This window comes from Aquila chrysaetos, chromosome 12 (assembly GCF_900496995.4).
Source record: "Aquila chrysaetos chrysaetos chromosome 12, bAquChr1.4, whole genome shotgun sequence".
In the NCBI taxonomy this organism is placed as follows: Eukaryota; Metazoa; Chordata; class Aves; order Accipitriformes; family Accipitridae; genus Aquila; species Aquila chrysaetos.
In genome coordinates this window covers 3,977,787-4,001,934 of record NC_044015.1, presented here as the reverse complement: position 1 = coordinate 4,001,934, position 24,148 = coordinate 3,977,787, and the positions used below count along the sequence as shown (strand labels likewise).

General features: G+C 41.4%; 1 protein-coding gene and 1 long non-coding RNA gene across 7 annotated transcripts in view; one reads left to right on the top strand and one right to left on the bottom strand.

The window, feature by feature from the left end:
• Positions 1–12,737, top strand: part of ATCAY (ATCAY kinesin light chain interacting caytaxin) — an 18,619-nt gene extending 5,882 nt beyond the window's left edge. For 3 of the 4 annotated variants that reach the window (XM_030033397.2, XM_030033398.2, XM_030033400.2), the window contains 11 exons: positions 1,106–1,170; positions 1,527–1,748; positions 2,560–2,745; positions 3,431–3,533; positions 4,087–4,218; positions 4,642–4,728; positions 5,221–5,319; positions 5,592–5,627; positions 6,505–6,540; positions 7,288–7,323; positions 7,923–12,737. In XM_030033397.2, the coding sequence (XP_029889257.1) occupies positions 1,106–1,170; positions 1,527–1,748; positions 2,560–2,745; positions 3,431–3,533; positions 4,087–4,218; positions 4,642–4,728; positions 5,221–5,319; positions 5,592–5,627; positions 6,505–6,540; positions 7,288–7,323; positions 7,923–7,932 (1,012 nt within the window). In that variant the 3' untranslated portion in view covers positions 7,933–12,737. The remainder of the gene's footprint in view (positions 1–1,105; positions 1,171–1,526; positions 1,749–2,559; positions 2,746–3,430; positions 3,534–4,086; positions 4,219–4,641; positions 4,729–5,220; positions 5,320–5,591; positions 5,628–6,504; positions 6,541–7,287; positions 7,324–7,922) is intronic. The other variant, XM_030033399.2, reaches the window with a different exon arrangement.
• LOC115349326 lies at positions 12,487–24,148 on the bottom strand. 3 transcript variants are annotated; one of them, XR_005933675.1, is made up of 5 exons: positions 23,524–24,148; positions 21,449–22,371; positions 19,983–20,084; positions 18,667–18,923; positions 12,487–18,123 (listed from the first exon to the last, which is right to left on the bottom strand). It is a non-coding gene; the product is annotated as an uncharacterized LOC115349326 (long non-coding RNA). The 3 variants fall into 3 exon arrangements; XR_005933676.1 differs by having other exon boundaries at positions 21,941–22,371; XR_003926053.2 differs by having other exon boundaries at positions 19,983–22,371.

Here is a 24,148-nt window from a genome sequence, read left to right as displayed (position 1 = left end):
GTACAGGAAAGCCAACTTTTAAATCAATTGATGCTTCTAGCCTCTGGCTGGAGGCATGGTGATTTATACCAAGTGGGTGCAGGAGCCAAGCTCGAGAAGCTGCAAATCCTGACCTCTGCCATGGAGCCCCAAGAAGGGAGCAGTGGGTCAGCCTTTGGCTCCGAAATATGGGTTTGAGTGCTGGTGCCTGCATCTTAGCTTAGAATGAACCTGATTCCAAACCTCAGCAGGGTTTGGGTATCACAGTCAGCTTTTGTCAAATGGGGGCTGAGGTGAGGATGGGGTGACAATTCTGGGATCACACCTAAGGTTTGATCCTTGCCTTGAGCACCGACTGCCTTAGCGAAAAATCACTATAGACCAAGGAGGCAGCTGCCTCCCGGGAGAGGTGGTTGTGGCCGGCGCTTTGGGTAAAGTTTTGCTCCGCTGCAGCCGGGGCCTGTGGCAGAAAGCAGGATGCACTTTACAAAACCATTGGCAGAGAGTGCAAATTGCTCTTGTGCTACTGCTAGCTCAGCTGCTGCTGGGATAAAAGCATCCCCCACTGGGCCTAGGAACAGCCAAATTCAGACTGTCTGGACAGCCCACTGCATTGCCTACACTGCGCAGGGAACAGGAATACAGACAACAAAGTACCAACTGCAGAAGATTTTCCCTGGTACCCTTGATGAGGGTTGGCACTGCCTCCCAAACTTCTGACAGAGAGAAAAACAGGGATAATATTGAGAGAGTGAAGTTGTTACCAGGCTCTTCTGGGGGCAGGATTTGTTCTCGTGTCCCTGGCTGGATTTTCCAGCCTCTTGGCTGAATGGCAGCATGAGGGATGTATTGAAGGGGGTAAATGCAGAGATAGTTTGGAGGTTACTAGGGATTGCACAGTACTCCAGTAAGAAAGCCCAGCTGCTGGGTTGCTTTTAGCAAATCACCTGAGGGTGTCCCTCAGGCTGAGCTCACAGGCAAAAGGGAAAGGGCAGAGCACATATGGGGTTGTATGTTTTTCCCTGATATCCCCAGTTCTCTCCACTGTCTGCCATAGAGTAACTTTCTCCTAAACATCACCGCTTATCTCCTGTCTTTTTACCTCCGCATCTTGGCTTGCCTGCAGACCTCTCCCAGAAGAGACAGGAATGGAGTCTCTGGGCAGCCCTACAGAAGACGAGAATACATCCTGTAAGTACCAGCCTGCCTTATCAGGAGTTCAAAGGAAAACAAGCCTGTGGGAACGGCAGCTTGCAGTTAGGGCGAAAGCCAGTTCCCTTGGAGTATCCACAAAAATTCCCATGTGGGAGAGGAAACCAGCAAAGATTTTAATTTGCTAATCTTTCACAAGAAGCTGGGGGAGGAAATAAGTATCTCAGAAGTGTGGGCACTTTTATCCAGCCATACCTGCAAGCGTCCAGTACCTCCCAGCTATGATGCACCACCCTTAGCTTCCAAGACCGTAGCCTGAAATATACATAATGAAAGCACCATGTCTTGCACTAATGACAAGGACAACCTGTCAGTTATTTTCCTTTTAACTCCAGCTCCCCCAAATACTTTAAACTTTAATGGGGCGCATCGTAAGCGGAAGACACTTGTTGCACCTGAAATCAACATTTCCCTGGACCAGAGTGAAGGCTCCATTCTCTCCGATGACTTCTTGGACACACCAGATGACCTGGACATTAATGTGGATGATATTGAAACTCCTGATGAGACAGATTCCCTCGAATTCCTGGGGAATGGGAACGAACTGGAATGGGAAGGTAAAAGGCTGGTTCTGGGTGAATGTCTACAGGGGCCGGGGCTTATTTTAGCTTCATTTTAATCACTTTTGACACCACTCACCATCAGCAGCTGAGGACCGACTTCCCCAGCAGTGAAGCACAGCACACACAACCAAGCCCCATCTTCCAGAGAGCATCTTCCCCGCCAGGACCCCAGCTACAGCCCAGGAGTCTCAGTGCTGCTCTCTCAGCACTTCCATCTGGGGATAGTGTGGGCAGAAGTAGTTCAGGGATTTGCAAACATTGGTCTAGCCATAATTCAGTATAAGGCATAAGGCTGTGGACATTCATTCCCTTCCAGCTGCAGCTGGGCCACCAACCCCAGGCTGGAAGGTGCCACCTGCTCGGCTCTGCCAGCAAAGCTGTCACGGGAATGTTCAAACATCTTGAATAATGTGGTCTTGGCTAACCTGGCTGATTTTGACTGAATTGGGCTAAGAAGGACTCATGCAAGCAGCTCTGCTAGCAGATCAGAAGGCAACCCCTCTTGGCACAGGCAGTGCCCTCTTCAGCCAGGATAGACGGATCTGAAGGAGGATCCAGCAAAAAGTCTGGTGCCTGACCTGTGACTGCAGGTACTATAAGCAGCATGAGATGTTAAGCTTATTTCTATTACAATTTGGCAATGGAGGAAGATTATTAAGAACCACAAACTTACACAGGTCAAAGCTGCAGATGAAATAGGTCATTCTCAGTCTGTGGTGGTTATTGTCTCTTACTGCACACCAAAGCTCTTGCAGACCCTCTTCATACATTATATTAAAGGCAGAAATGTTTGTCCCTTTTCTAGATGACACTCCTGTAGCCACAGCCAAGAACATGCCTGGGGACAGTGCAGACCTGTTTGGGGATGGTGGGACTGAAGATGGGAGTGCTACTAATGGACGGCTCTGGAGGACTGTCATCATTGGAGAGCAGGAGCACCGCATCGACCTCCAGATGATCAAACCCTACATGAGAGTGGTGACACACGGAGGTGAGGGAGAGGGAGGCCTAATCCTGGCTTGATGGATTTCTTTCAGTCCATCTTTGTCAAGCTGGAGGGGATGCCATGACTGATTATTTTGACTGTCTTTAGGGAAAAATTGCTATTCGTTTTGTACCACTATGTGGCAGACAAGCACAAAAGCATCCAGCTCATGCTTAAAAAAACATACAGCCACTGTAGCGGTCTTTCAATAAACCAAAGCAGTGAAAAAGCTGCCTCTGAGCAAAACTGAATATACTGCAACTCTCAGCCCTGGGTGCAGGCAGCATTGCCAGCGATGAAGGGACTGCAGGTGCTTAATCCCTCTGTAGCTCAGTGCCTGAGCTGTCTCTGGAGGCACAGCTAAAGGCCATTACGTCCACAGTTAGTGACCATTTCTGAAAGCTGAGCAAAGCCAAGCGGTGACCCAGGGCAAAGCTCTCAGCTCTGTGCTTTGACACGCACAAATTCCTTCCCTGAACCCCACACGCATGTTATAGCTAAAACCAGGATCAGAGGCAAATCTAGTTGTGAAAGAGGTCCATAAGAGGGACAAACACCTGGAGCTGAACAGAGGCACAAAAACCAGCCCGGGCCCAAATTTGGCAATACATCTTCGCTGCTCTTTTTCCTTCAACTCTTGCATCTCCCTCTGGAAAGAGTCACTGATGCTGCCTCTGTCTTTCTTTCCCAGGCTACTATGGAGAAGGTCTCAATGCCATCATTGTCTTTGCTGCTTGCTATCTCCCGGACAGTAACCTGGCTGATTACCACTACATCATGGAGAATCTATTCCTGTAAGTGGCTGGTCAAGGTCTATGAGGGAGACGGGGGCAAGGAAGGTAACTCAGGCTCTGGGGAAACAGTTTCTATGTATTCATTGCATCAAGAACCTCAGCTGGAAATAGTTTGAATCCAGGCCAAATGTACCCAGTGTGCAGCTGCAGACTGGAGCGAGCATCACTGGGTGACACACTGCCCACAGCATTTGCATCCAAGTCCAGTAAGTCAAAGCATTCAAACATTCAGTGTTAATTATGCCAGTGATGGACTCACAACCAGGCTAGAGCATATGTATACAATGCTGAACAGCTGGTAGATGCTACTGCTAGGCAGAGGAATGGCGCAGGGATGTCGATCAGTGTATGCTCTATGCTAACAAGCACAGGCAATCCCTGAGAAATACCCCTAGGCATCCTGTAGAGGTGCCAGGAGAATCTAAAACCTATTCCAAAGTTTACAAAGAAAGGGTCTACAGGCCTTCTGGGATGACACACAGGCACTTGAAGAAACCTCAAGGGACCTTTTTTGAGTCTCATGTCTGCATTGCTCTTGATCACCACCCAACAGATATGTGATCAGTAGTCTGGAGCTGCTGGTGGCTGAGGACTATATGATTGTGTACCTAAACGGAGCAACACCCCGGAGGAGGATGCCAGGCCTTGGCTGGCTGAAGAAATGTTATCAGATGATAGACAGAAGGTAAGAATCCTTTTGGTGTTGTGTCTTCATTCTTCCCAGTCTTCTTCCCACATCTCTTCCAGTGCTTCCTTGCAGCCTTCCCAGCCACCCCTCCTTCCTCACTCCCCAAATTCCGTAATTCCTTCCTCTGTCACAGCTTTTTGACTTATTGCAGGTTCTCTTCATCACCTCTTCTCCCTCCTTCCCTCACAAACACCTTCACAGAGATCAGGCTAATACAGCACCCAAGCAAAGCAGGGCTGCTACAGCCTCCTAGGTCTGAGCTTAAATAGGGTTCCTAAGGCCATGGGCAGGGCTTTTGTCTGGAGACACCCAGCTGAGGCTGGTGAGCATCATAATGCTTATTAGTGCCCTGACACGTTACAGGTGAGTTTAAGAAAAGGTATTTTGAATCTGACTTTCTGTCCCATGGCTTTTCCACAGGCTGCGTAAAAACCTCAAAGCATTGATAATCGTGCATCCTTCATGGTTCATCCGGACAGTGCTGGCTATATCCAGGCCCTTCATCAGGTAAATATAACACGTTCCCAAACTTGGCTGGTTTTGGAGTGGAAGTTTAATCTCATGAAACAGATCTTAAGCTCACCTTTAACTAGGAGCAACCAAGGTGAGACTGTTCGTCCTTTGTCCTACATCTCTCTGATACTTCCAAGAACAACTCTAGAGGTGGTTTTAGGAGACGCTGTGATGGTTTGGATCCAGATAAAGTTTGTCCCAGTGGGCAGCACGTAAGGATTTACTGGGAAGTGCAGGAATGGTAGTCCTTTTTCCCTCCTACAGATATTGAGAGGCAGGGGTCAAAGCAAAGTGAGGCAGAGCAATGTGGCATCTCACCACAATTTTTAGTCATCAGTCTATTAGCACTGAGAGGAGATGGGTACACTCAGACTACAGAGGATACAGAGATGCAGAAATTCCCACTTCCATCAGGAAAATTCTGACTTCCTATGGAGAGAACATCAAAACAAGACCTCAAGTACACACTCTTTCTCTCTCTGCCAGTGTGAAGTTTATCAATAAGATCCAGTATGTTCACAGCCTGGAGGAATTGGAGCAACTTATCCCAATGGAGCACGTACAGATTCCAGACTGCGTCTTACAGTGAGTATCAGAGGGACCCTGGGGTGCACGTAGCTCTGAGGAGGTGCAGGACAAAAATCCTATGTAGCAGGATATCATGTTGAGTCAAAACTCATGTACTGGAAATGCAAAGCCTGGGGCAAACCTTATCTTACTCATATACTGGTGCGAAGCAAGGCCTGCATACTGTGCTAGTTTGCAGTTTCTGTCACCTTCAGGGCAAACATTGCATTTTACTAAAATGAACAGTCCTGACTGGGTAACATTTAAAGAATGTTTCCTGTTTGTTGCAGATACGAAGAAGAGAGGATCAAGGCCAGAAAAGAAAGGTAAAATTAATTTCGGGTGGGGGTGGAGGGTGGGTTAATTTTCTTGGGATGTTGTTGCTTTCTCTCTTCATTGTTATAACCAGTCAATTCTGTGTTCCTCCTACCCTGATATCTCACACAGCCTACACTTATTTTCTACTGATTTTCTCAAAATAAGCAAAAGCTGCAGGAGGGAGGAAAAGCTTGATTTAAAAGTTATTTATCCATAGAACTGTTCCTTTTAACCCCACGAGTGCACGCATCCTGAACACGCACTGCACGTGCTAGCAAAGGTCATCAGAAATCACTCTATGTATAAAAATGGCACATTTTCCCCATACGACCATGCAAACTGACCTTAAAATCAGAGCTAGTGCTTATTTTAAAAGCCACTTCATTCTGCTAGAGTGGCATAAAGAGGGCCATTAGTTTACCGTTTGTGTTGTTTCATTTTCTAGACCCGTTCTATCACCAGTGATTTAGGTTAGAAGTGCTGGCCATAAATAGTGGTAAGTCGGCTCCACTAAAAGCAAAAAGCAATCACGGACAGAGGAAAGACCAGCTGGGTCAGCACAAGAGCAGTGTGCTATAATAACACCTCCTCATGCTGGTGAACTGGATGGGAGATGCCAGTTTGGGAGGATTCAGTTCAGTAGCTGCTGAAAAGTGAGTCGTCCAGCTCAAATTAGTCAGCTACCACCTCCTAGGGCCAACAGAGGCATCCTGAGAGCATTAGGATTATCAAGGCTGTATATCACTGGGACAAGAAGCTAATAATCATTTCTGATCAGACATGTGACCTCTGTCTGAGGTCCAGCTCTCTCCCTAGAAAGGCCTTAGACTCTTTCACACTGCTCGCCTCTAGATGATAGATTTCAAATGTGATTTGTGTTTACAGGGCAGAAGAGAAACAAGACATGGCTGAGAAGGAAAGGTAACTACTCTTTTTTTATTTATCCTTCACTTACAAAATAGCTTAAACAGTCTTTGATGAGGAGAATGACCCTATTACTTGGTACCATCCCCTGGGGAGCCAGGCTCTGCACTCTCAGGAGACGTTTGGACCCAACAGGACATTTCTAAAGTGTCTGGGAACTGATAAAGCCTCTCCTCTCCCTAACAGCACCCTGTGCCATCACTTTTGCGATGTTACTGACCTTCACCTATGCGAATGGATTCCTGACGCTGCTTTTTACCTCTGTAAAGCTAGCGAACCTGTTTGGTCATGGACCAGAGCCAGAGACACCGGGGAATGTTCTCCTGACATTCAGTTGTAGCATTTGCATGATGGTGCAATGCAGAGAGCCAAATACTGCTGTCAGGCACATCTTGGGTGTGCGTAAAAGCAAGATCTGAGGCTGTTACATTAGATGGGAAGGAAAATTCTAGGGAGGTTTGGAAGACAGTGTCAAAATCCTATGCCAGGATAATTTGGGCTGGTTTTGGCCCTGTTTCAGAGTGATATAGCCTCTCTTTTATTCTATCTAACTAGCTCCTGAGGGGGAACAGTGCATATTTCTGCTGTTCTTTTCCCAGAGAAAAAGGAGCTTTGATCAAAATTGCCAAGGTCAATTGGATGAGTCTGAATTGTTCTGAGAAACAAATGGGACCTCAGGGCCAAAAAAGAGGGTGATTAGTTTGTGGTGGAGATTCACTTAATGCTTGTTGGTTCTCTTCCAAGCAGGCCTGTGCCCCCAGCAGAGGATCAAGAAACCAGGTTTGATTTGTACCTCACTCTTTTGTTTGTCTCTCTCTACGTGACAGATTTTATTGCGTTTGTAATCCACTAACAGAAAAGGCAAGACGGGGTTAGACCCAGAACCTCTTTAGCCCAGTGCCACTCAGCTGGCACAAAAGAGGCGTCAGCCACTTTGCAGCGGGGGGGTACAAAGCCGGGAAGCTGTTAAAACCTTCACCCCGCTGCAGTGCTGCTGCAGTCGCAAGCGCAACCACTGCAGCTTGTCCCAAAGCACGGACCGGTCACAGCTGCAGTTGCTATGGAGGCACTTAAGAAAAGCTGCCCCTCAATAAAGTACCTGGCACTTGCCACATGGTAAAGGTGTGCACATGGGCATTTACTGCAGAACTGCCTTCCTTTACCCTACAGTAACTTTTTCGCAGTCCTATGACTCAGGAAAAGTCCTTAGAGAAGAAGAAAGCCCATTAAAGCTATGAATGACATTCTCTTTGGCCCTGATACACTTTTGTAAAGGATTACACCCAAACACACTCGTATTTTTTGACATAGTGGGAATAATAAAAATTTTACTACAATTTGCTTTCTAAAAATAACTCTGTCTTTCTGTTCCTTCCCAGTATGTCATGAATTGAAGTAGAGTGGAATGAATGGAGTAGAAGAATGACGCAGCCTGGCAGTCACCCACGTAAATGACCTTTTGGTGTAAGACCTTGTCACCATCTTATTCCGAGTTCTGTAAGACCACGGAGCCTGCCTCCCCTGTCTCCAAGATGCAAAGTCCTTTAAACTTTTTGGAAACATTTTACTTCAAAACAAAACAAAAACAAACAAACCACCCCACAAAACAAAACAAGCCAAGAATAGCACTTTTCAGGACAGGTTCCAGTGTGTTTCAGTAATGGTCTGTGGAGAGCTATTAAGTAGTGCAAATAGGTACCATGTTTCCTCTTAGTAAGTTAAGAGCATCCTTAGTCCATTAGTCACCAGCCCAGAAAGAGATATATATTTTTTGTTTAAATTATAAACCCTTCCCCTAACTTGCTGCTGGCCAGCACTGAGACATTTTGCTTTAAACTGCACACCCCGTTTCCTCCATACAGACAATACAACAGCCATTGCCCCAGGGAATAACTAAAACAGGCAATGAAAAGAGTGCATTCTCCTCCTTTCCATAGCCAGTGTATGTTTCTTCCTGAAAATACCAAGTGCCCACCGGTCTAGGCACCTCTTCCAGCCTTGACTGCCTCAGTTAATTCATCGCCAGTTCCTCTTAAATCATGCTGAACCATTCCTATCAGTAAATGCCACGTTTTTTTCCTGATTTGTTCTGTCTTAGTTTGTAAGGCACTCTGATAACTTTGACAGAGTCCCATATGGCATGGCAGCCTCCACAGAACCTTCTTAGGAGCATCTTCTCATATCAACGCACACACACCAAGGTCTGGTTTTAAGAAGGAGCCTTACAGACAGGAAAGTTTTTCACGCCTTGTCTTTGTATTGATTTCACGACACTGGACAATCATTCACTATTAATACCTCCTACTGCGGAGACAAGCTGCTAAATGTTTGAAATTTCCTACTTGCCGTCCCTGGGTAATGAGGGCCTCATCTATAAACATACCTGCCTGGGAAAAACCCAGGTGGAGAATGCTGCAGATGTGGAGGCAGGACACTGTGTCTGGGTTCAGCTTCTCAGTTAGCCAAGAGATGCAGACATGATATCGAGACTCTGCAATTTGTATTTTGGACTCATGAGGATTCTGTGAGCAAAGAAGGGAAGAAAATTTAAGAAAACTATCTGGCCAAAATCGTTTGGAAACTCCTGATTTCACCAGAGCCAGCTTACATAAACTGTCTCAAATCCATCGGGTAAAACCCCTTGCAGACTACTGCAGATGAAGAATTACCTGCATATTTCACCACCTAAGGAATATTTCAAACCTGGCAACCCTAGCCCATGGCTATTTAAAATTACCACCACTTCACCAGGTTCTGAAATCCCCTGGAGGACAATTCTGGCAAAGCAAGATTTTCCTCAAGATAGGGATGTCTCTTCTGTATAGATAAAGCTTCTCTTTTTTTCTTTCAGTGAGCAAAACTGCTACAGATGAGATCTTTACTTTCCGGAATGCTACAAAGGAGCACCAAATATGCTTTCTAACTTTACTTCCCATTTGATGTATGTTTTTCTTATGCACTTCCATCGCAGATGTATTTACCGAGCAGACCTTTGCATGAAAAACAGAGCACTGCATCAACAGCATTAACCCTAGAAGCTGAAGATGGTAAAAACTCCATATTCTGTCTCACCGGCATGTTAATAATAAGCACCAAGGAAGCATTGACCTCCATGGCTTTCCAGAAGTTTCATTATGACCCAGTTATTGACAAAGTGAATTCTATGCTACAAGGAAAAAATAGCACTTCAGGTTTTTTGGAGTTTAGGTTTTATGCCAAGTAACACCTCCCTGCAAAAGGCATTCTGTCCCAAGCTTTCCAAACAGTCAGCAGACATCTGTTTCAAGACAGAAGCAGCAGTCAGAAATTTTCAAACATTAATGTGTTAACCCAATCTGCAAAGCTGGGTATCCTTTTTCACACATGGTCTGTCAGATGGACTAAACAAACCCACTGAAATTAAGAAAGAACTCTTCTGATCAAATTAATTTTAGCTCAGACTATAAACAATCACAAACCTCCTTGTAGTATAAGAGTATGTGAATTCACTATCTCCCATTGATAAAACCTAGATTTTCCTTTTTTTCTTTTGAGGCCGTTTTTATGCATTTAGATTTAAAAAAATCATCTGCTGTGCTTTCCACAAAAGAATGCAATGCAGTTGGACACTGAAAGGGAAGTTTACAATTATATAATGAACAAAATTGATAGAACATTTAATAATGTTTTAAAAGTACAACTCCAGAAACCTTTAATGCATCTGTAGTTACTAAACACTTCCGTGAAAAATGTTCACAACACCTTGGAGAATACTGCTGTTATAGAACACATGGAAGGTGAGAAACCTTGATTACATTTAGTCTTGGGACTTGAAGAAATAGACTGCTTCTTGATCCTCAGCAGTAACCGTACCAGAAGAATGTGGTTTTTGGTTGTTTTGTTGTTTTGTTTTTTTCCAAAGAAAAGACTCTGTCTACATTTTCAGAAAAACTACAGAATGAGCAGACCTGAAGATGAAATTTAGTATTTTTTCAAGTAATTCCTTCAGGGCAAGGTTAAGAGTTCAGCTGTGAAAAGGACAGATTAACAATTTCATTTCAAGATACAAAGGAAGTAATTTGTTTGAATACAAAAGTCAATTTGTAACTTCTTTAAAACAATTTTTCAAAAAGTGCACTTTCTGATAGAGCACTCTAAGTAGTATGCACTATATTTTAATTTTTAACAAAATTTTATGACTGTATAAATTTTATGTTCCTGGATGGATGGATGTCTGTATGTCTTTTCAACATAGAAAAGAGCCTGCAACCCGTAATGGATAAACTATAGCTAAATGTAAAAAGTGCATTTTTGTAGCAACAACAACAAAAAAAAGTATCATTAACTTATTTAAGACAGTGATTTTAGATGCTACTTGAAACCAAAGTAGCTACAAATTCTTTGACAGAAACACAGAAACAATCAAGTTGGCAGTGTCCCTTTACCAAATACAGAGCAACATACCTAAGTTTGATGTTGATAGACCTGCACAGGCTTCAAACAAAATCAGATCTACATGCTGTAATAAACACAACACCAAATATGCTGCATTCATCTTTAGAAGATCATTACAAATTTAGATCCATCTTGCAGTGGAGGCGTGAGATTGACAGTAACTCTCAAGGACAGCTGATGAAAGTTTTGGAGGCTGCAGACAGATGATAAAATTGCATCGGTGGGGAGCTGTCAACCAGCGGCTTAAACCCAAGGACTTACCTTGCACAAAAGTCAAGCAGTGACAACAAACCAAACAGAAATCTGAGGTTGCTTAAGCCATTTTACAAATTTCTTTGCCAGTTCCTTAAAGAGAGATGCTCTCAAAGCCTATTTGCAAAAGGGTTTACCAGCTGAGCTCTATATTTCCACTGGAGATGCAGTTTATAAGAGAAATATGCTATACCAGCAAAAAAAAAAAAAACAACGTTGCTAGTAAAAGTGCATTTACATTAGAACTTTTGCCAGTATATATACATATGTTTAAAATATACAGTGAAATAAACTACATCCTTTTAGCAATACTGCTATACTGGTCAATGTTCCAAATGTACACCAGGCCTTGTTTCTGCCTCATAAAAACATCTCCGAAGGATAAATATTTTGACTTATGAATGCACTGTATTATATCAAACAGCAGGTATTATCAACAACATTTTTCTGGTGTTGGATTCCACCTTTCATGAGATTTTCTAATGGTGAATCCATGGATAGCCACATTTTAGCTGCAGAAAAAATTATTTTACACCCATGATAGCGTCTTCAGAGAAACCATGGTATTCTTACTCACAGTCTAATTAATGGCTGGATTTCAACATTCACCCAGCATCAGCCTACAAACTGAAAAATCGGATCCCTTCCTGCATAATTGATGACAGACTAGGAAATACCTTCCCATCTCTTTAAGGTAGTCACAGGACTTGACCTAGCCTTTGGAAATGCAGGCACTTGTCACTGCTTTATGCAGCAACTGTCAGATTTATATAGTTAAAACTTTGTTTTGGCACATGTAGGAATCATCCAGGTTTGGGACTGTCCAGTAATTTTCATTTTGATTCACAAGGAAGACACAGGAAATAAAACTGAGATGCTGCTGTATATTCCAGTTGGATAACTAATAATTTCTTCTGTACAGTACTGTGTAAATGTGAGTGGATATTTAGAGCATACCTCATTGCAATTTTTCCATCAATTTTTTTCCAAAGATTATTTGCTTACAGATGTGCATACACATGTATGAGAAAACCTAAGTGGTAAAGGTTTTAAACGCAACACATCCTCTATTTTACATATCTAAGGATGAAAAAACAAAAAAGTTAATGAAATGCTAGTGGCAATAAGCTCAGATTGGCCTGACAGCAGGTGAAGTGTACAGGCAAAATTGCTATAAATACAAAAGCACATGTTTTCTCTTTTGTATTTCCATATGTACTGGCAGTCAGAAATACAGCATGCTACTGGTAAAGTGAATTTTAAAAAGTCACCATGACAATATAACATAATCTATCTCAGTTTTTTTTTTCCTTTGTAGTGGGCCCTTTTAACCCAAACCTACATGTAAAAATGTGTGAACTGTCATTTTTCTAAAGTGTTTGTAATTAAGTGGTTTATGCTAGAAGACATAGATTGCTGTTAAGTATGTATTATTTTTGCTTTGTATTATTCCATAAGAACCTGTGGATATTCAATTAAAATGAGACTAATCCTTAAGCAAAAATGCATACCCCTCTTTTTGTCAGTATCTTTTATTTAGGCTTTTGCTCCATATGGAAAATATGATGAAAATTTTTGTTTGGATGCTATTCCCTTGAATAAAGCAAGTCAAAGTCCTCCCTGGCAATTATGATACTGCAAAATGGACCTCTCAGAATGTTTTTACTAAAATAACTTCTATTCTACCAATATGGCATATGATCTTTCCAAGTTTCCCCTCAGTGTTATGCTTTAGAACAGTGTCATGGAAAAACTGCTTCCCTTGGGTTTCTATCAACCTGTACAGAACCATACTTGTCGCAGGTTTTTTAATCTCACATTATTTTTACATATCTTTTTACACTCAAATTGATAACATGACTGGGAATTAAATTGTAAAAACAAACACACACACAAAACCAACCCAAAGCCATTTAAACAGAAAAAATACCCAAACCCTTATAAACAAGTATTTACAGGAAAATGCCCGAGATGTCTAATTTGAGTGGGGTTTACATAGGTTATTAATATATTTCAATTAATGAATTGGAAGTATGAATACAAACAAGTCTAATCCTATAACAAGCATTACTGTATTCACGCTGTGAAATAACGCATTCAGGAAATGCGTATTAGTTTAAATGAGTATATATTCATAGGGCTACACTTTTGCTGTATGTATGTATGAAAGCGGATTTTTTGCTATGATTTTATTTTCACCAAAAAACTTCTACCCTGATCATATTAGTATTGACAACATTTTTTTTCTGCTCATCCTCTCTGATTTTTTGTTAAATTTATATACAAAAGTTTGTAGAAGGAATTGCAATGCTGTATCTTAAATATTAAATTTGTGTGGACAATAACACTGTAGCGACCTGTTGTTCCAGGGGTGTAAGAGTAGTATGCTGCTAACCCCAGGCAGCGTACGATAAAATAATATAGTTACTTGCTTTTGCAGTGCCTTTAATGTTGGCACATGTTTTTAGGTTATGAATGAAACACTTTTAAAATACTTCAGGTGGCCTTGCACCAAAAGGCCACTAGCATCAGCGGTGTGTCATGAAGGAATCTGGTCAATGCTGACCAAACAAAAGGAGACAGGGAATCTTGGTTGAGATATGCTAAAACCCAGCTCTAAGCACAAAGAATGCAACCAATACAGCAGACAAAGTTCAAAAGCTCATGGTGTTATGACTACACCATGCCACAAGAAGTGGGATTAGCTGCTACCCTACCAAAGCAACAAAGTTTCCCAATCAGAAGACAAGATGTCCTTCCTCAAAAGAAAACATACCCTTTAATCACCCTTCACTGTAGTTTTCCATTAGCCACATTATATTCCTCTATTCGACTGATTGCAATTTCATATTATTATTTTCATTTAGCAGGCTTTAAAAGCTAAGAATATTCCCTAGAAGAGACATATTAACAGACCCCTGCCAGCAAACTGGCTGTCGTTTAAAAGACAGAGAGGAGAGGCGCTCAAAAAACCTAGAATCTTGTAAATATATTAAGATTACATTGTTGGTTTGAGGGTTTTTGGCAGTACAAGAAAGAAAAGTTAAAGATTAATTGTTTACTGCTCTTGTCACTGCTTAATTTACCTGTGCTATATTTGTCTTAAGTGTGTATCTGCAAACCTCTGCTGCAGCACTCTGTGTTGGATGCATGGCTAATCCTGTGAATCAAGTCTGCTCTGAAGGTACCAGATCAGGCCTTTCAGCCGGTGTAAGAGTTAGGACAATTCTTCACTTTTATTGATTAGACATGTGATCCAGGTATATTTATATTCCTTTTAACCAAGATGGTGGCACTGTGATTAAGATCAATAGCAAAACATCAAGTAAATTTTCCAGATATTTTTCTAATGAAAGGTTAGACACTATAAAGTCTCCACCAACTGCACGGTTAGTTTTCATGACTCATTTTCTTTGAATTAGGTGCCTGAAACCCCCTAAATGCATGCTGCCGTTATGAGTCTCACATTTATTCCATCATCAGCTCTAATTTTAAGACAGAAAAAAACATTGTAACATCACCATATTGTGTGATTTTAAAATATTTTAAAAAGCTTGACTTTCCTCCAAAACATAAAATCACTTTCCACCTAGACCTCACTTTCGCAGTTTGAATGAAAAGTCAGTATTTTCCCACTCCTGCTCAGTACTGAAACCTCTTCCGTTACAAGAGTTGTGAACTAAACTGTCACCCAAGTGGAAATCTCTTCTCCCACATGTGCATTATGCGACTGTTCTTCCCGTCAAAATGACTGAGGCTCCTGAATGAAGCAATATTCAAGAACATGCTAATTACAGCACAGACTATTCTGAGGTGTTTGCCATCATTGCTAATCATGATGCGCCTCAGATAGAAACCAAGATTCCCAGCTTAAAACAATTAACATCAACACTAGGGATGAGATTCATCTCACCTAATTTTATCAGTCTAAAAATTAGATACAGAGTCTAAATTGGTTTTAGCTTCCCTCCACAGTTGATGAAAAGAGACTATTTCACCTGTCTTAGGATGGAATGAATCACTCTGTGGTGAGGCCTCTTTCTCTCCACTGATAAGAGATGTAGCTGAATACCCAGCTTTACACTACGCATGTATCTTTTAGAGTGCTAGTTGAATGAATCACAACCTAGGGGAGGAAACTGAAGTGATAATGCAACTGAAAGAGAGAAAGTGATAGAACATTCCTACTTTTTTTAGCACACAGGAGTTCAGTACTTTGATCATTCAACTTGTCACCTTGGGTTAACTTCTCAGGGTGTTTGAGACTTTTTGTTTACTTGACCTTTTGTTTAACAATCTAATATGATCAAAAGCAGTCAGTTTCCCTCAGTAACATAAGACAGGAGATTAACAAGGGAATGCTAGCTGAAGAGCTGAGTTTTGAGAAGAGATTTGAAGCAGGAGAGAAAGCCAATACATTCCAGTTAAAATTCATTTTAGATTGGTTGTACTTTTTTTAGTCCATCAGAGAACAGCCACAACGGAAAGCTCAGCCTCTAGATAAAAGTTAATAATGCCCAAATGTGAGCTGTTAGAATTAGATTTTGTACCTGGAATAGAAAGAAAGGAGAAATTATGCGTAGGGATTGGACAATATTGCTAATACGTGCTCAGAACATAGCTTTGAGAAAAACTAATTGTGAGAGCACTTGAGCTAAAGACTGACTGGGCTTGAATGTAAAGGCAGTGACTCCTACTGTTATTGTTAAGCAAGCAGCACAGCATCAAAATAAACTTGATTCTGTTCTCAGTGTCCCCCATCCTGCCCCAAACAACCTACAATCTTCCAAATCAGGATAACTCCTCACATCAGACAAAGGACAGTCAGTATTCTCACATCATATTACTCCATTTTAACATTTTTTTAATTCTTTAAATGCCCAAAATTTCTATTCCCTTATTTCTTGTGTTTTGATTGTTATTAGTACATCATACTGCAGTCAAAAAAAATCAAGGTTAATGATTAATAATTCTACCACCATGAACTATGTTCTAAATTCCAAATATAGCCTCTTTGAAAAGATTACATCCACAAAAATCCATTTGAAGGAACATTTCTTAAAATCCATATTAAGAACTTAAAGGCTATCAACCTTTTCCGTTTGTGTCTTACAACACAGACATTAATTACATAAATGAAACATTCTTTTACACAGGGCACCCAGCTCATACGTGTGAATTTCGCAGTGTTAAAATTCTTTTAATGTAGCTTGTTGACTATGTCTATTTTTGTGGAATTTTTTTTCCAAAGCAAACTAAAAGTAAATTAATTGTATAGACCTATAATCAAAACAGTGAGTTTTTGCTAAACTCATTATATCAAGCCCTCAACTTATTTTGGCAAAAACTTATCAAAACCATTAGCCTGAGGCAGTCACTCAGCATGGGAAACTGCAATATGAACACAGTGTGTGTGACCAAGTTTTAACCTATCACAAAAAAAAACCAAAACCCCAAATCAAAAACCACACCAGAAAAACCCCAACCAACTGGTAATGAAAATAACTGGTCTCTGTATGGTGTTGCTGTCACAAGTTTTGACAAAAATTGAAGATTGATATCCTTTTTCTGTCTGTTCGTCTTTAACAACAAAAATAGTCTTACAAAACGTTAGTCACATCAGTAAATCTACCAAGAGAACTGAATTTTTTTTATAAAATGCCTCCACAGCAACTTAATTTATTCAGTGAAGATCATCTTCCTGTGCAGGATCTTTCCCCAAATCTTAGCCATCAATGAGTTACACGTGTAAGCTAAGTTTGTGCGGTCACTGTAGTGGCCCATGGCCAACAGGTAGAAATAGGCACCTCTGGAGGATGACTCAGCCTATCCATCCCACAGCCAGCTCTGGATGGCATCACTCCCTGAACTTTGGGATGGCAGAGCAGGATGAACCCCATCTTCGGGTTGACTCGGGTGGATGTAAGAAACGATCTTCCTACATCACTGGAACTATGCTCCCTTTGGGACAGAACTGGTCTGTAAGCTCCGCCTGGCATCTTGCAGCTGTGGCAGATGCAGCCCAGCCCCAAGCACCTTTGTGCCCCTGAAATGAGATCAAATGTACAAGGACTAGCACCGAGAAGTACACCGATTCAAGAAAACAGGAGGGAATTGTTCCGCTGTCCGATTTGGATCCCGTATCCGCATGTCACAATGACCATGAAGGCAGGCAGTTCACTCCTAGTGAAGGGAGCATTTTGTTCTTTTTTTCAGCTACCTCTAGCCGAGGCAGACAAGGGGAGCACAAAAAGGCAGCATGGGCTCTGTTCTTAGCACAGAACTGGACATATTTAGCACGGCCATAAGTGAAGAGTAGCAAGACAGGTATTAACAGCATCAAACAGAAGAGAACCACACAGAACAGAAGAAGAGAAATGTGCATTCATTAACATGTCTTCTATTTGCAGCACTTCCTTTCTAAAATATTTTCATAGTGTTAGCCTTGCACACCCTGCTGTGTGTACTTGTCTTTTGCCCCAGGGTTATGTCTGGATAAGCAACTACAACACACTGAAAGCACCCTGTTTTTTCTTACATGTTAGCAGAAGAACAAGTGTATACTAAAGTATACACTATATGTATATATCCTATATGAGGATCAGGACTGATATTCTCTGTTTCTTTAAAACAAAACTCAAAATAACCCAAACTGAAGCCAAAATAACTCAGAGGACAAGTTACCCATTGTAAACTTTATGGCAAGTGGCTTTCAAGGCTGAGGCTGAAAGGCTGCAGTCCAGAATACGCTTAGTTCCATATGTCTGAGTGACATGGGATTAAAGGGCATCATGACGTTCTGACAGGGACCGCACTGAAGCATCTTACAGGAACCAGTCATGCAGGAACCGGGACAGTGCAGGAAGAAGGGTCAGCAAGAAGCAGCAAAGAATGCTAAGAATGCAGAAAAGAGCAGAAAAATCTTTGGTAACATTTAGAATTGGTAAGAAAGTTTAGAAGAGACAATTTACCCAGAAATGCACCCACATAGGTGGCATGGTACGGACAAACAACACACAAAAGCTAAAGAGAAAAATGGGAACCCTGTGCTTGCCTTTCTTTCTCCTCTCCCCAACCCCAGCTGAATTCCTTGCTCTCTCAAGGCTCCTTTTTATCAGCTATACCAATGCAAAGAGCTTCTCTGTTTCCTCTCGTGAAATCCCCTTGAAACAGAGACTTTCTCCAACAGGCAGGTGCAGTGTGGTGGAGTGGGAAGATTGTAGCCTGGGAATTTCATAGACAACAGGGTAGCAAGGGACGGAGCACAGGGAAATCTCAAAACCTGCCTCAAAACCTGAGAGCTGACTTAGCCCTACCAACCTCAGAATGAAGCAGCATGGGCAAGGATGAGCTTTTAACAGCAAGAAAAGGAAAACCTTCCTCTATTGTCTGTGTATCACCTATTCAGACTGATTTTGAAAAGCCTGTCAAACATACCTGAAAAACTGTCGGAATATTTTGGAGCGCTGGATGAATCATCACACATTAACAACATGCCTTATAGCTCAGCTTCTTCACTGTGTGTGCTGTGAAAAGCTTGAACGCTTACTTCATGCCTTATTCATTCTCCATCCTTCTTCATTTTCCAAACTACCTTCAAGTTTTGCTTACTTCCTCTCCTCTCATCCATCAGTACAATCTACATTGGCCAAAAGATTCAACTGCATGGGGAGCAAGATTCAACATTATCTTTCCTAGAATATAAACCAGAGAGTTAAAAACTGGGATTCTATTACTTTTTAAAAATGCTTCTAGTTCATTGCTACCGACTATACAATTTATAGCAACACACAGATCAGGACTAACTAATTTAACAATGTCACATATCTACAAACATACACCAGCTGTCAAATGACACTAGAAATGTCTGGCATCTTTTTAAAAATTTATCCCTGGAATTACTGGCACAGGAATTTTACCTGGCACCACACAGATACAAAATAGAAGCATTTCTTGCACATCTTAATTCTTTTTGCCTCTATATCCACTAATCCCATGAAACAAATTCCTCATGTAGGCCACTGAAATCTAAGGAGGATCCTTTCTTGGAACATTGTGGTCAACAGCTCCCAAGGGCTCCAATCAGGAAGTGCAGCGTGGGGAGTAAAACAACTGCAGAGCCTGATACTTTGGGAACTGAGAATTTAGAAGAATTTCTCCATCTCTGATTGGACTTCTTCAGTAACGAGCTGGCTGCCTTTAGGCTCCAGTTTTCTCTTCCCTCACTGAGTCTTCACTTCAGATTACCTCTTAATCTGTTCCCTTTACACATACCCTCTTGTTCTTTCATTCAGGCCCCATCGCTTTTCCTTCCGTCTAGAATATTTTTTCTGGATTAATCCCATATCCCCAAAGTAATGATGCACTGAAACGTTTTCACCTGTATTTTCCTTGTGTGCACAGCTGCTTCTCCTCGATCCCATCTTGTCTAAATTCTCAGAGTGTGACCTGTCTGCCACTCTGCCCCTGCCTCCTCCATGGGACTACAGATCCTCTGCCACCAACGGCAGCCATGGGATCAGCTGCAGCAGTGGCAGAAGATATCACCACCGACAGTGGCAGCTCCTGGCTGCCAGCCACTCTGCATATCACTGTGACAAGATGCCAGCTAGTTAAGCATTATACTATTTAAGCTTGTTATTCTACTAGCCTAATTTTCCTTACTGTTAGCTGTTCTAGTCACTGGCAGTTCACAGTGAAGTACTGTTCTGTTGATGTTCTCTCCCTCGTTTCTGTTTAAAATAAAAGCTTACCTTCCTCCAGAGGGGGTATGACAGTTTTTGCATTGTTGAGATACAAGCGGCCTCCAAAGCCTTGGAGAAGGACTCTCTTAGCAACCCAGCTAACACAGTGTTCTGGAAAGAATAAATAAACCCATGATTTAAAAATTCACAAGTGAAAATTACTCTCATTCCTTTGCCTGTTCATTCACTAGTTGGTATGCCGTCTCATCCAGCCCCCTCCCCTGGGTCTCTAGCAGAAGGAACCTTGGCATAACCTTGCTCATACCATAAACAATGTCTTATGATTAGTGAAGGATTTAAATTCTGAAATAAAGCTTTAGAATAAATGAGTCATATTCTGCAACAGAAAGGTCAGTGGACACACAGAAACTAAACTATTCCAAGGAAATGATGTCATGATGCCTCCATGAATATTAAATTTGGCTTCTGCCAAATTTATCTTAGTTTAAACAAAGAATAACATTAAACTTTTTGTAAACATTAGTATTCTAAAAATAATGTAAAGAGAGGGAACATTTTCTATCTTTGATTGAAGCACATTGTTGAATGGTATTTGTATTCATAAAGTGTCAAGTAGATAACGTATCTGCAGGATAAACAAGCCCCAAAAAAAGGAAGTTTCAGATGACCAATACATAACTCACTGAGAAATGTGGCTAACAACTTGCTAAAAAAAGCATATATGAACACTTGGCATTTGCATAGACATACTTTTACGGGTTGGGTAAAGTTTGTTGTAGCTGGTAAGTGTAACTGTCACCATTCATTTCCGACAGTTTTTTGTACAAGGCCTTTTTTGTTCTTTGGGAAGCAGACAGCTGAAATGCCAGAGATCTCCAAATACAGACAGGCACATGCCACCACCTAAAGGAACAGCAAGTCTGAGGCCATTCAGGAATCTGAGAATTTGAGCTATGTGGGTGAATACAATTTCACTGCATGTTTGGTGCATGAGTATGAATACGGGTGACAGAAAAACCATGTCAAGTAGTTTAAAAACAAACTCAGGAAAAGCCAGACACATCCACAGGAGCACGGAAGGACCATGAAGAAAAGGCTTAAAAAAATGAGCTTTGACACTGAGGGCTACATGAACTCTTAGATTTGCAACTGTAAGCTTAAAAAAAAATTTAAAAAAACAAAACCAAAACCCAGCAACAAAAATATGTGCCTTCTGTCCTTCATTCCTCCAGTTTCCAGAAGAAACAGAGTTTTAACATTCTTTATAGAGATAGTGGGACTTCACTGTTCTGGAATTCACTGATCCCACACAACTCAGCCAATACTTTAGTATCTGGAATTGCTGCTGCTACTGCCAGAATTATTTTTTGTTGCTATCTATACCAGAAATGTATTGTTTCTTTTGATACATCTTAGGCCAAATACTCATTTTTTTAATGCAAAAACACAACCTGTATTTCTGAAGCCCATTCATATTAGTAAATCCAACAGGGCAGAATACAATTTTCACTCACCTCGAGGATGGCACGGTCCAAAAATATTTGGATTAGCATGACTCCAATGTAAAAAGGACTGGATCAGAGGTAGCTGAGACCAGCATCCCCTCCTAACTTTTATACAACTTCCAAGCCTCCCAGTTTTTGCCTAGCATGTCAGGTCAAATGTGGTAAAATAAACACTGAAGTAACACACTGTTTGCTTTCTTAACCAAAACACCTTCCTATCTCATGGACAGAAGAGAAACACAGTGAAGGACATGAAAAATTTGAACAGAGAGCTAATCTTAGGTCAAATTTTCAGTTGGTGTAAATTAGCATTGCTCCACTTCAGTGCACAATGACAATTCACACCAGCTGAGAGGCTGACTTGGTGACTCTCCACTGCAAATGCTGTGCTTAAAGTGATGGGCAGCTGCTGGAGATCTAACTTCCCTGAGAGTCATGTCTCATTCATATTCAAGAATTCAAGCTCTGAATTTCTCTGGAGCGATCATTTTACATAGCTACCTTGGAAATGATGATGAAGTATAATTTGCAAGTGATGTCTCCAGGATCAATCAAATAGTATACAGTTGAAACACTGGCTGCGGTCTATTCATTAAACACACAGAATTAAGACAGCATAATAAACTGGAAAAGACCATTCACTATAATCCCATTCATAAATTTACCAAGCTCTATCTTAAAACCAATTTCTTTTCTTGCCTTCAATATCTCCACTGCAAGACTTCCAGAATCTTACGCCTCTGACAGTTAATAATCTTCTAAGTTGCAGTCCATGTTTATTCATGATCAGCTCATTTTATCAAATGGGCTTGACCTCATGGCTGATGAGCATAAAATAGCTTTGTAGGGAAAAGTAACATCTTTTATTAGATCAACAGACATAGCTGGGGTGAGACAAACAAGATTATAGGCCACAAAACCTTTCTTCAGGCCTGAAATAGAAGCAGAAAAATTCAAGTTAAATACAGCTTGGGAGCAGTTGTTCTGAAAACAACTTAATGATGTCAAACAATTACCCAATCTGAGGAAAAGTTATGCACAAAATACTGGGGATATTAATAAGGTGTGAGATGACTAAGCCACAGGATACCATGTGGGCCAAAAGAGATGCCATTAACTGCCAGAACTAAAATGTTCTATAAGCTCCTAAGGATATTGTATTACTTGGGGAACAACCTGCCTGCATAGCTCCAAAACCACTGTATATGGGAAAGCTCCACAAAATGTACCTCTGCACATCTAGGCAGCTGTGAGCCCTGAGGTGCATCTCAATAGCCTGGATTAGCGACTGCCTGTGATGCTGGAGCTGCACCCCACCCAGCCCTACAGAGTGATTTTTGGGAATACTCCTTCAAAAACACTTTCCTCAGATTCTTGATGGTTAAATTCTGGATATGTGGATTTTACCCTGTAACAGCTGAAAAACTCAAGGGACAATACTTTGTAGCCAGCAAGCAAATGATGGAGGCACTACAAAAAAACTAGAATAGGAACAGCATCAGTCTACTCCTTCGAGCACAGTGAAAACCACCCCACTGTAACAACAGCTTCTGTATTCACCTTCAGCCAGGGGCAAGCCCCGCGCCAACACTCATATGCTGCACACATCTATCAGTACAAGATCACGATGCAAGAACTAGCGCTGCAGACTCCAAAGCTATAAAGAAAACAAACAGGACACCACACACCTAGACATTTGTGTCACCATGTTTTTTACAATTACTTCACAAACCGCTGTAGGACAAGGAATCTTTAAGTATGCCTTTTAATGCTTCCATAGACTGTTTTTATAAAAAGGAAGAACAAAGGGATACAATGGTTTGGATTATTTAAGCTCCATTAGAAAAGATATTAATTAAAAATGTATACTATATACTTCACATGTTCATCTGAAAAAAAAAAAAAAACAAAAAAAACCCAAACATTCAGAACTATTCCTAACTCTACCTTCACCTAACATCTCTCAAGACAGCCCTGATTTTAGAAGCATCTGAAACAATTAAAATTAAAGCACAGGTTCCACAACATGTACACATGGTGAGAGGTATTTACTCAAGGAAGCAGTCCAGCTAGAGTTAACTTACCTTAAAAAGCTCTACAATACATGAGTAAACTGTGGAGGAGGCAGCCCTCTGGAAAGCTAGTATCATTTTATGACTTTGTGTCTATGTATAAAGAATAAGCTGTTCAAAAAGCTCCTCCTAAAGGTTCAGAAGATAATGGTCCAAATGGATTCACTCATCAGCTTCTACATGTTCCTTTCTCTGAACAGCTTCACTAACAGGAGTAAAAAAAAAAAAAAAATTGGCTCCCTTGCCTTCCTTATCAAGGTTACAGAAACAAAAAAATTCCTTCTCGTGACATTCATGGATGCATTACAAATAATCAAATAGGAATTGGGAAAAATGAAGAGGAAGGCAAACAGATAGCTTGCCTAGCTTGAAGGGAAAAAAAAACCAACACTGAATTATATCCTCACACACCTCTGTGCCTTTCCCAGAACTCCCAAAGGAATTGTGAAAAGGGGTGACATTTCTACCTACCCCATTACTAATTTAGGCAAAGGAAGAGCTTGCCAAAAAGCTATTTATAGCAAAGCCAGCAAGGGCAGGGGAGTGGGGGTCCGCAAGGGTTGCAAAAACAGGTGCAGCTGCAGCGCGCATGACCCCATCCGCCGAGGTGAGGATTGGCTAATCCCGGGTCGAAAAT